This window comes from Thunnus thynnus, chromosome 23 (genome assembly GCF_963924715.1).
Source record: "Thunnus thynnus chromosome 23, fThuThy2.1, whole genome shotgun sequence".
NCBI lineage: Eukaryota > Metazoa > Chordata > Actinopteri > Scombriformes > Scombridae > Thunnus > Thunnus thynnus.
Window position 1 is genome coordinate 16,780,588 of NC_089539.1, and position 13,256 is coordinate 16,793,843.

The following is a 13,256-nucleotide window of genomic DNA, read 5'->3' on the forward strand; positions in this document are numbered from 1 at the left end:
ATAAAATATAATAAAAATAATTATTAAAGTCTTTATCAGAATTAGAAACAGTCCAATGGCTAAAACTGACAATGATATTAGATATTACATGCAAAGCTCTGCACAACTCTGCTGAGAGATTAAACCGGCGAGATGATCAGCTCAGTTAAAACATCTCTGGTATTATTTAATGCTTCAGTATCACTTCTTACCTCTTTATTTGAGCTGACGTTGTCCTCGTTTGTCTTCATTCAGGGAAAAAATTAGTCTAATCTAAGTACTCAACCCCCTCAGCTATCAAGGTTCTTGCCCAACTCCCATATTCTTGTTACGTCATGTTCATGTGTGTTATTTTTTCCCTTTTTATGGTGTAAAGCATCTTTTGAGTACACAAAAAATATTATAAATCTTATCTGATGATGTATAGCAGCACTTCTCCACTGAAATAAAGAAAGCAAAGGTCTTGTGTGAATGTTTTATTTCACATTCTGTGCAGAAACCAAATCTCTGGTAACAAGTGTAACAGCTGTTCATTCATAAGCAAGCATTATTTGACAATAAACTCCAAATAAATGTTGTTAAATACTGCATATCACTTAAAGCGTAACCTTGGTCAAAATTGAAACAAGAAAAGTCAAATACTTGAGAATGCTTATAAGGAGAAAAACGTCCTTACTCACAAAAATAATGAATAAGCTGCAAGGCGAAGCCATTAAAGTGCCTTCTCTTTGAAATAACTTACTTACATAAAACATTTTAAAATGCAGTCAAACCAAACTTTTCCTTCCCCCCCCCCCTCCAACAGTTCACATTTTGGCTTTGAGCGAAGAAACAGGCAGCGAGTTCAAGAATCGTTCCAGCGTAGAGAGATACTCTTCCCGGTGGCATCGCATGTGAGCTGCATGTATCGACTCCTTCCACTTCCTGCTCTCCACAGCCACGCCCCTCTTTCTCCAGAGGTCAATAGTCTTTTCCATGGCAACTGGGTCACACAGGGCATCATTTTCACAGAAGAAGAACAGGGCCGGCGCAGTAATGGGGCTGTTGTGGAAAACTCGGACGCTGTTGTCGTAGAAGTCTGCTGTTTGGGTTTTGAAGAGCCAGAAATAAAACAAGGCGATGTTTTTGACCAAGCCCTCAAAACTTGGCAACAGAGTCTTGCCGAGGCCTGAACAACAACAAGAGACAACAGAAAGGGTAAATATAATATAATAAATTAGATATAGATATACTGTATATATATAAAACACAGTCAGGCTGAGTATCAAACTTCATCCTTTATGAGTGCAGATGGAAATGTCTCTAGCATTGAACACCTAAATTGTACCTAAAGTTGGCATTGAATGCATTGAATTCCTGATTTAAATAATAATTTTGCATTTTTGACTGTATTTCATATATCAACTGATTTGTATTCAACCTAAATACCGATGCAATTAAGAAGGTTGGCTAATTTTGTTAAATAGAAAAAGTGGTATTATAAAAAAAAAAAAATGAAAATAAAGAAAAGTTAAAGGAAAATTCTGGTTTATTTCAACCTGATGTATTTGATGTATGTGGCCATTGTGGCTCTATGTGTCATGTTAATCTTGCTGTCTCCAGCTCTGTTATAGAGATTCTGCTGATTCACAAAAAGACGGATTGGATATGACACACAACGATAAACATTGGGGCAAACTACTGAGACTAATACATCTTTCCAAATAAAAATGATTCTTACGTGAATCACTTCAAAAGTTTGTTTCTGAACAAAAGTAAACACAGAAACTGGCCGCCTTTAGCAGCCATTATGGTTAACTACATAGAGATCTATATCCAGGGCAACTTGCCGGCTAACCGAACCACCCTGCATATTCATCCGCGCACGCCAGTTTGTTTACATGTATGAGAATGACTTTCACCACGGTGACTGGCTGGCTGAGTGTATTTACTTGAGCCAAAGTACACAGAGATATAACAAATAGAAGAACAACAACAAAGAATTGAGGCAGAAAGCCAACAGGACTGTCAGGTACGTTTTTTTGTTTAAGTTCCTCAGAGTGAGGTACTTTAGAAAATACTTAGGTCTCCAATGCAACCACACCGCCCTGAGAAATGTGACTTAGACACACTTATTATATTAATTTACTGCTGAATGTATTTTATGTAAAATCTGCCTACTCAGTTCTCTGTATGCTTTTTCAAAACCTTCCCCATAATGCCGAAGGTATAATTCCAGTGAAGAAATACAATTTTAATTTAAGTCTTTGCCCTAAAAGTCTAATTCAACAATACAGGCTGTAAACATATTATAATAAGCCCTAAAATACTCACCATGTGTAACTGTGTATAATTGCGTAATAGCTAACTCCTACTCAGGACTTTTAAATCCCCAGATTTGACAATTACAGTAGTCGATCGACATGAAATTAATCAGGAAAATTAATTACAAAATAAATCCAAACAATAACCAGTTCAACCTTGTCAAAAGCTGAAATTATGTGTTTTAGGACACTTTTGATTGGACAAAACAGGCAAATTGAAGACACTGCCTTGTGGTCTGGAAAATTATGATGATTTTTCCTAGTTTTCTGATATTTTACAGATGAAAATGAACAAATAAAGTCTTTAATTACAGCCTTGTGTCTTTGTGTTTAATGAAAAACATATATAACTGTTTGCAGGCACTATCCTAAAGTAAGTTAGAAACAAGCTGCCACAAAAAATTCCTGGACTTCTTACAAACTGGAGCAGTAGGTCAGCTGATTAATGAATTATTTAAAGATCTGATGTGCATATCCATCACAAAAGTAACCTGAGCCCCAGTGGGCCTGTGGCAGATCCTTCTCACTCACCTATTGCCATGTGCTCCAGAGTGCCAACCACCAAGCTGTCATATATGTGCCCTATCACCCTCTGAGAGAGGTCTGCGTGTTCTTTCGGTCTCTGGGTGATATGGATGAGTAACTGGGTGAAAATGTAGCCACCGATGGAGGAGGCGTAGACCAGCACAGGCCTCCCTGAGAACTGAGGCTCCTCCAGCACCTTCAAAACCTGCAAACCATAATCAAGCCCCCATGGAGGCCACAGGAAGTGTGATGCACTGCTCTGGACCAAGAGGACATCCATGCCACTCTCCAGATACATATCCGTGTACTTGGCCACCGCCCCCGGCTGGGCACCGAGCCAGGAGAGGAAAAGGAGAAGTGGACGGGTGTTGGGCGCTGAATCTGACTGGTGTGTGTTTTGGGAGGATAGGGGTGTGTGTGGGAGTGTGTTAGAAAGCAAAGGAGAGGAGGAAGTGTCAGCAGCAGGGTGAGCTGGATGTGGATGGGATGAGCTTGGCGAAAGGGCACTGGGGAAGTTTTTGGCAGAACACAATGTCTGGCCTTCTGCCTCTGGGACCGGAGTGTAATAATGAGTTATGCCTTTGCATATCTTCCTGGTTATAAACCTTCCTCCACTGCATTGTTCAGACTTGGTTGCACCAGTCCTAAAAAGGCTGGAACAACAGAAATAAGGTTAAAAGATGATAGATTTACATAGTTTACACTTAATTATTAACTACTCAAACTGTGAAGGAGTACTTGACAATTCCACTACATGGACTAACCTGAAGGCTGTAATAGCATCGCCCTTCATATATTTATAGCAGGTTCAGCAATATCAAAGCAACATGTTATTCTTTTACCTTATTGACAGCGGCAAATTCCCCATTTTATGACGCTTTATGAGATTTCCACGGTGCCGACAGCCGCAGGTCCTCCGAGGAAACTTAGCAGAGGGATAATTTGGGAACCTGCTCTTCGCTTGTGACGGACTCTATTTCCTCACTGATATATTTCCTCTAGCCCCGCCCACGTGAAAACGACGACGGAAGCGCGCGGTCAGATAAATGCTCGCCCCCGAGATACTGTGCTCGCACCACTGACGTGTCCCAAAACGAACCGGGAGCGATTTTTATCTGTGGAAAGTTTTATTCTAGAGATAAAAATCCACATTTCATGCCTGTCTAGTTATATTTTGAAAATGAGTTGACAAGCCTGTCTTTGTTGCAGTGTTTTAACGTCTTTGTCAACACAACCGACTGTTATTTCAATCATTAAATGAATTTAATGATTGAAATTTTCTTGGGTGCTTTGTGAAAAGATGTTTTCATTTTGAAAATTGAGGACTTCTATCAGTACTGACTTATTCTTTATGCTGTGTTTATTGACATAAGCTAACTATGATTTTATAGCCTAAATGTGAAATATATCATCATCATCATCATCGTCATTTGGTCATTTTTTACTGTAGTATGTTGGTATGTAAGGAATGCAGTTGCATAATTTGGCCACAAGAGAACTCTGTTGTCCACTTGAGTTCAGCTATTTAGGGGAAACGCTATCTGATGGATTTCTATCTCAACAAGTACACTTTCACCCCGTAAAGAAGGCCAGAAAAGAAACTGCAGATGGAATTTTTTTTTTGGCTTTTTTGGCTTCATGTTTGTTTTAAAACAGCCTTCATTATGGCAGGGGGAACAAATCCTGACAACTGGGATGGTCTCAGTCAGATATTGTTCCACTTGTGTTAATGAGAAAGGAAGTTCACATATCAGGTATGCAAATACTGCCGACTCGTTTCCCCACAACAGGAAGGTTCTCTGAGTTTCAGCCTTGTATCACTGAATTTGTCCATTATAGAAGGATTTGCATCACTTTGATAGAGGTGTGAACTTCCTCAGAAAAGTGATAATTCTACTTTATGTTTATAACTGAGGTCGTAGTGGGTGGTGGTGGTGTACTGGAGTGTATTTTAGTGATATTTTGTCTCCTTCATTTATGTTAATGGGGTGGACAAATTATTAGGAAGTTTTCATTACAATGCTCAATTGCATTTCTAAAACTACAACATACTACAGTAAAGTAAAAATAAATTAAAATATAATAATTAAAATATGACCAATGAGGCATTGTGTCTTTTGATAATAATCACATATTTAGGCCATAAAATCACAATTATGTGTATGTGAGAACAGCATAAAAGTCACTATTGATAGTGTTGATTGTGGTCCACAACATTCAAAATGTCTTCTCACAAAGCACCCATGAACATTTTAGAAAATGATTTAACGATTAAAATAAAAGTTGGTTGTGTTAATAAAGACATTCCACAGATAAAAATCGCCACTAAAGCTAGTTTTGGGCCTTATCGCTCTCCGTAGCACCTCAGTGGTACGCGCACAGCATCTCGCGGGCGGGGCTACCGGCTCTCTCTCTCCTCTCTCTCCTTCTCCGCATGCCGTGAACGCGCCACCTCTCTGCCACTAACGTGCTGCTCGCTCCCGTCGACCTAACTTTACTTTCTCTCAACCTTTATTTAAGATTCTCGGAGAAATCATTGAGGGTGAGCCTCAGTTACAGTGATGCCGAAATAATGAAATGATGCCGACTTAATGAAAGAAAACATAAATAGACCAATAAATGATTTACAAACTTAATTTTACAAGAGTAAAATGTAATAACAAGCACCAATAATACTAACCAATAGAACATGGAGAATTACACGTTGATTGGCACACTCCATTGCAGCTTAGACGGGGCTTATCTCAGTTTATTTATAGCTCAAAGGAGCTCGTGGCCAACATATCGTGGCCAAGAACCAGCTATTACTGTGGCTGTAACGTCACAGAGACCTGCCACTGCATCTAAATACGGAAACATTGCAACATCATAAGGTTCAGTTTGATTTGACCCATTAGTCGAATAACTGCAATATATTTTAGCGCCACAAGATGGAGCCAGAGACTAACACTGTTACCCAATCACAAGGCAGAAGATGACTTTATTACTCCATAGGGTTGAGTATGATGAATATGTCCCTCAGAGCTTTTATGATTGGTATTCATTAGTTGGGAAAGTGGTAGATATAGCATACAGTTTCAACCTCAGAGAAATTATTGTTACATGTAATAATTTTGCTTCATATGGTATATTCCAGGACTGTGTTATGATGCTACAACCTCCCCCCATCCCCATTTTTTTAGCCCTTGTTCCTCTATTTCAGTTCTTCATTTCATTTTATATTTATTCATCAGGACAACTTTAGTAAACTGCCCACAGAACGGTCTAAATTTGTGCTCCTGAGATGCTAACGTCAGTTGTTTTAGATAGCTGAAAAAAAAAACTACTTTTAACCATGAAACTCCATTTTAGCAGCACTGCAAATATCCTGATGTGATCGTCTGCATTTAGACAGCTCAGTGGGAAACAAGAAACGCAATATCTTCAACCAAACCAGTCAGCCGCCAGAGAAATACAAGGTAAATGTTTCAAGAGAGCTTATGAATTTTACCCTGATTTATGATATTTGTGGTTTTAAAACACAAAAATGTCTTTCCTACCACATTCATTAATTCAACTAAGTGTAGCTGGCATGCTGTAAAAGTGAGCAGCGGTTGTCATGACAGTGCTCTGTGTAGGTGACCGCCACACTTTCCACTCTTTCACATACAGGCAGCAAAGGCAGGTTTAGGTCATCACATTTCTCTCTCTTTTTTTTCCCTTCTTCCCCTGGATCTATTTTCCGCAGTCATTTGCACTTCCCCCCACCAACAAACACACACGTGCACATGACCATACACACACATACACACACTGTACTTCTATCCCTGTGGGGACCCACGTTGACATAATGCATTGCCCAGACCCTTCCCCTAACCTAAACCTTATTCTAACTTTAACCCCTAAAAACCAACCCTCAAACAGCTCAAACAGCTCACTGAAGGTCATGACCGGCCGAAATGTCCTCACTTTCCCAAAGAAGTACTCACTCCCACTACAACTCAAATTGGTCCTCATAAAGATAGACACACAAGTACACACACACACACACACACACACACACACACACACACACACACACACACACACACACACACACACACACATACACATTACCTTGTATTTTCCAGCACTGCTGTTCCAAAATTTGACCTTCTACATGAAAGCTGCAGTAAGTAAGTTCAATGTCAGCATTTATTTTTGGGTTTGTTAGAGAGTTTACATGCACATTAGTATCCTAGTTATGATCCTGTTTTCGGTATCCTGGTTATAAACATTATATTTTTGTATCTTGAGCATGTACACATGGAGCTGAAAAAAAAAACAGATTCCTCACCTGGTGGTGAGAGTGTATGTTTATTCCTCTGGTTTGCTCCTGTGTGCATACGAGTGTGTGTGAGTGTCAGAGAAAGAGGCTGAGATTGCCTTTGCCTGACTCAGCATGATCACTTTCAGACTCAGTCAGGCAGAAAAATGTTTGAGTCCCACAAAAACATAACCCTCGCCCCCTAGGCCATGTGCCTCTGGTACCCTCAACACTACACGCCACCCTTTATTCACATCTTACGTCACCCTCTTCATCACCCCCGTTGTCACCCCCCTCGTCCCTGCTGGTTTTCCATACATTCTCCTCATCAAAACCCTACTTTCCTCCCAGCAAAAGAAAGCCTCCATCACTCTTTCTGACCACCCCCCACCCTTATAAACCGGCAAGGCCCTCTCACCCGTCTTCCCCTCTCAGCACTTCAGACCACCCCCATACTGCTGCTACACAATCCCCGGGCCTTTCCTTTTTGCATTGTTTCTCCATGGCCCCTATTGTCAGAGCAAAGAGAGAAAGATGGGAGGAAGGGGAGGTGGAGAAGAAAAAGAGGGGAGGAGGGGAGAGAGGGAGAATGTGCCCTCTCTGTTCCCTGGGCATGTGGAGTCCACCCACATCAGGGTGTGGAAATTCCATTGCAGCTTCCTGCTTTTTCTCCCAGTCTTTCACCATTACTCCTCTCATCTCTGTCATGCTTTCTGCTGGCATCATGTGCCTCTCTTCATGCATAGGATGAAATTACACCAAGCATGTCTGAGGCATTAAAACTCTATAAGATTTAATGATTTACTTAAACTTCTTTGTATGAGCAGGTAACAACGATGCCCTTTGATGCTAAATGACCCCAATGAAACCGTTTAAAATGCAGGTATTGGTGCTTTTTAACGCCAATGTTGGTGTTATGAATGAGAATTTATTCATATACAACTACAGGAAACATGCTGAAATTTGCAGTTTTATGGCTATTCATGCTTGGAAGGTGTAACAAATTATAATGAACCAAGAGCAAAACAGTCTTGAATGGTGCTTTTATCCATCAGTTTTTTTTTCATGTGTTCTTCAATGGTATGAACACCTGGTAAATGGCACAACTCCATCATGTTCAGCTTAAGTCATAAATTAAAATATATGAGCTTTCCGGATTAATGTCCAAGGGCATGAGTCCATGTGACTTGAAGTCTTGCTTTGCTAGAAAACTGCGGCATGAACCTAGATGAACTAAATAAAAACTGAGCAGGTAAGCTTTTCCATAAAGATTGGAAATGTTATTGTTAGTTACCCGCATTAAATGTTTTTTTGGCCACTTGGGGGCAACGTAACAGGCTGTAAACTCAATATTGACATGCTACAAATTTATAAAGTTGAAATGACAAACATGTTAGCAATTTCACACGTTTGTACAGCTAACACAAAGCAATTAGCATTGATTTGGAATCATGTTTCTGGCCACCTAGTGAATCTAACACTCTCCTTTTAGCTCTGGTTTGGTCTCCACCAACTCCTGTTGGCAATAACTTGCTCTTTAGCTACTAAATGGTCCACTACGTTCAACAGATAGCTGTTAACTTTTTCTGTCCACTCCATGGTGCTGGGCTGGTAGTGAACAGAGAATTTACCAGCACTTTTACAATGAAAAAAACAACAGCTGGAAACAAGGTTGATGACTGCAGTGAGACTGAACCAAAGTGGTATACAGACATATAAAACCACAACAATGAGGTAAAAGTTGCTAAAATGTGCTGTAGAGCTAAAGAGGACTGCAAAGATGGGTGATAATTCTCTATGGGTTTGTCACATTATACACAGTCATCTGATTCATTGTTGATATAAAAATATTGATAAGCAGAAACAAGGACGCAACATTAAGCTTGACACAACATTGAGCATGTTCATCTACCATTTCTTTATCTCTCTGCCTTCCATCAATCTCCTTCATCTATCCTTCCACCTTCCCCCCTTCTTTGTGTGAGGGCTGTGATTTGCATTCATAACGTGCTTAGAGGCCGTCGTAGCTCATGTGTGACACCTGTCGTCTGTGGGAGGAGCTTTTTTTTTCTATCCCATCAATTTTCCTCATTGGTATGGAAACCACGTTAAATCCCCAGTAGGTGCACCAGGCTGATGTATTAAACATACAGTCATTGATTACAGATGGCATACCTGCATCTCACTGGACCCAAACACATGTCAGTTAGATCCCATCACTGTTTGAAGCCACTAGATGTCATTGTTAATTTAGGTGCGGTTACACTGGCACTGATAATACTTTGATTGGCAGGGAGGTAACAGATTACATTTTATTACAGGACCAAAATGCACTGATCGACATTTTACCCACTGTTGCTAATCAGCATTACATTGGATGGATTTCAATACTTCTGCTCAATGATACTTTATCAGTTAACTCTCACAGTTGAAGCAAATCTAACCATGGGTAAATCTCAATACAAACAAAATGGATGATGATTGGATCAAAGCTTTTTAGGACTATGGTAAGTGGCCATAGCATGAACGTGATAATACACTAATTATATGTTCGAATATATAAATTAATGGACATAGTAGAGGGAACATCCTTCTTCACGTTGTGGCATTCTTTGCCTTTGCCTTGTTTGTTACTTTTGGATGTCAGGATACCTTGTCGCGTATTATCACTTACTTAAAGCTGCACTAATTTATATTTTTGTCTTGTAATAATGTGTCAGACTATGGCTATGTGTGAGTGAAAGGTGTCGCTCATAAAGACGAACCACAAAGAATAATCTCCCCATGCTGCAGTTCCCCTCAGCTCTTCCCAGTGTTTTAGCATATTTCTGCTCATTGTTTTCATTTTACAGCCTGAAACTTAACTGTCATTGTTCATTCTCACTGCTATCATCGCTGTCATTTCCTGATACAGCAGGCAGCTATTTTCAGCAAAACAAAACTCTCTGATTAACTCACTCTACACTACTTGCTCGCCACCAAACGGCACACAGACAAAGTTAGCGACTAGTTGGTGAACAGAGTGGAGCGTTTAGCAGCTAGAGAGCAAGATTCTTCCCACAGGAGTTGGTGGAGAGCTAAAGAGAGAGTGAATATTGTAAACTGGCAAGTGTTTGCTTACACATTCACCATATCAGTGTGTAATGGTGATAATACAGTATGTCAATGTTGTGTTGACAGCTTGTTGTGCAAGAGTCCAAAAACATGAAAAAATGGAGGTTTAAAGTGTGTTCAGACTAAACACAGACTGACTAATTTTAAGTGAGTTGACAATTTTCGTCACGTTGAGTCTTGATGGATTGTTAAACTGCGCACTCATCACAAAGACTCCATAAAAGGCACATACTGTAGTACTGTGTGTACTCTGTTGTGAGAGCAAAGTGAGGTTTATTTATATCAGTGGTCTTTCTGTGTATCTCTCAAGTAAATGCAGATGGTTTGTCAACCAAGGTCATCTCTGATCCTCATCTAACAGCCCTAATCAGCCATATCGAATCTGCAGGGAAAGCTGTCTGAGCACGCATTCACAAAAACACGCGCATTACACACACACACACACATATACACACTCTTCATTGAGCTTACACATACCAGAAGCAGTTGCATGAGACTTGCAACAGAGACAGAGATGTTGTGTTGCATGTTAAGAGTTACTAAGTCTGTATTGGATTTTTCCTACAGTCAGATTGTCTTTATGGATTTTTTTAAAGGTCATATTTACACGATGACTGCTGCTGTTCCATATATTAAGACCTTGAATAATGACATGCCCCTCTTGGTTTTTGGTGAATTGTAGCCTATAGTATGTAAACATGAAACATCATTATCAAATATTCATAGATGTTAGCATATGGTTGCAGAAAGGCACGCAAGTCACACTCTAAAAATAAAGGCACGACTCATACTCATATAAACATGTTTCTCATAATCAAAGCAAAATTATACCTTTAGTCCAATCATTTTGTAAAAGCAAGACTAATCTGTTGTAGATAATGTTTTTGGGAACTATGGGGTCTTGACCTCACTATAAAAAGCATGGGAAGGATCCATACAGCTGGCAGAGTCAATAAACTATTCATAGTGTCCTTTGTTTTTTTACTAGACAAAGAGACTTTCTTTGATCGTCACAATCTGCTATTGTCTGGCACTTTCCGTGTGCTGGAGCTAGTGGACTGTACAAGGAGAGGACATCACTATGAAGTCACACACACACACACACATGCACACACACACATACACATACACTGAATTCTTGGTGTTCTCTGGGGGACGCCCATCTGCTCCACAGTGTCCTCAAGACACCAACCAGTGAAACCTGACCTGTGAAAGCACAAAATGTCCCTTTAACACACCCGCCATTAGTCACACTGATAACGCAGTAATGCAGTATGTGTAAAGGTGCATGATACAGAGGTTATCTTAAATTAGAAGTGGACAAAATGTTTTCAGTAGTCCAGCAGGATACTGGACAGTTAAAATAAGCTGGAGTTGTGTGAGCCTGATAAATGCACAGTGGAAACAAATAATTAACAGATGCAACTAACTATTATTTTTTATCTGACAATTATTTTCTCTATAACTATTGAATTGTTTTGTCTATAAAATGTCAGAAAATAGTGAAAAATCTCAATATCCTAGAGCTCAAGGTGACATCTTCAAATGTCTTGTTTTTTTTTCCAACCAACAGTCTAATATTCACTTTACTATCATATAAAATAAAAGATAAAAGCAGCAAATGTTCACATTTTTGCTTGAAATATTACTCAAACAATTAATAAATTATCAAAATTTATCAATCAACAGATACTGTTGACTTTCTGTCAATCATTTTATGGATTAACTGATTTACTGCTTTAGCTCTAATTTCCATGTAATTATATTTGGGGCTGTATCTTTATTTGTTTCTAGGAAACATTTGAGAAGATATCTGACACATTTGAAAAGAAATGTATTTGTTCAGATCATGATCATTCAATTTTTACAATGTTTAATATTAAACTTTTGCTCAGTCTCTGCCCTCAGTTATGTCTTATGTTTGTATTACTGCAAAAGCAAAATGAGAAACGACAGGAACACAAGAACAGTTTAACGACATGAATAAATAAAGACTGAGCTCAGAGAAGACTGAAGATCTGTAATCAGAGCGCACACACCCGTCTGTTGTTAAATCTGCCTCCTCAGGCGCAGTTTAAAGATCATCTCACTCTGTCATAACTTCATAATACTGAAAATTTTAGGTCTGCGCTGCTTCCAAATGGGGACTTTTTTTTCCCCCATCATATAATTCATAGCTCTTAGGCAAAGCTTACATGCTGGCAAGGGGAGCTTGTGTCTACAGTTATTAAAAAAATGATTGGATGTCGTGAAATCAGGCTTTTAACAAACTCGTAACAGTATCTATTGTCTCTTATTTTAACATAACACTGTAGATTCTGGGACCAAAACCTTCAAAGACTGAGCTTGTTCCTTCTCCAACACAGTTTAGTATGACAGAATCATTCTGTGTCAACCCCTTAGACGTTGCAGTATTAGCATATTGATGTGCATTTCTGGTGTTGAGGATATACATCTTTAGACACTATGTCCAATCTAAAATCCAATTATTCTGTGTAAAATCATGACAATACATTGAATTCTAAGTAGAAGAAGAAGGCTTGCAGCCCTGTTATTACAACACCAGCAAGGAAACTAGTCTTTTATCTCACCAGGGTAAAAGTAAAGGTGGTAAGAATAGCAAGGAGAGTCAAGGTCAAATATGTTATTAAGACTGTCTTGCCAGTGCCGGCGGGACTGAGCCGAGCTGGGGAGGGGGCTTCATCACAGGCAGGAACGCTCAGTGCACCATTCAGGAAATTATGTTTCTTTAGGCTGGGAGGTCACTGATTGTTTCTATATTTAGGAAATTCCTGGGGATCATAAAGGCAAAGGATCTGGGGAATATTGTGCCAAAGTTGGTTCACAACAGCAAACATCCTCTGACTGGACACAGCAGATTTCATCAGAGATAAGTGAGGGAAAACTGATTGACAAAATAATGCTTAAAACTGTGTTAAAGGTGCGCCTCTCGAACCTCATGTACACTTTGGGATGCCGTGAGTTATTGTGTGCATGGGTGGGGTGGGATGAAAAGTAATTACACAGATGGTTTAAAGGATAATTCTAGT

General features: G+C 39.5%; 1 protein-coding gene across 2 annotated transcripts; it reads right to left on the reverse strand.

Annotated features, from left to right (window-relative positions):
• Window positions 1–440: 440 nt before the first annotated feature.
• LOC137175830 (transmembrane protein 53-A-like) lies at window positions 441–5,544 on the reverse strand. Of its 2 annotated transcripts, none has more exons than XM_067581735.1 (3): window positions 5,488–5,544; window positions 2,814–3,012; window positions 441–1,147 (listed from the first exon to the last, which is right to left on the reverse strand). In XM_067581735.1, the coding sequence occupies exons 1-3, from the start codon at window positions 5,527–5,529 to the stop codon at window positions 786–788; spliced, it is 603 nt and encodes a 200-aa protein (XP_067437836.1). In that variant the 5' UTR covers window positions 5,530–5,544; the 3' UTR covers window positions 441–785. The 2 variants fall into 2 exon arrangements, with proteins under 2 accessions (XP_067437836.1, XP_067437835.1); XM_067581734.1 differs by lacking the exon at window positions 5,488–5,544 and adding an exon at window positions 3,650–3,807 and having other exon boundaries at window positions 2,814–3,460.
• Between the last annotated feature and the right edge of the window lie 7,712 nt (window positions 5,545–13,256).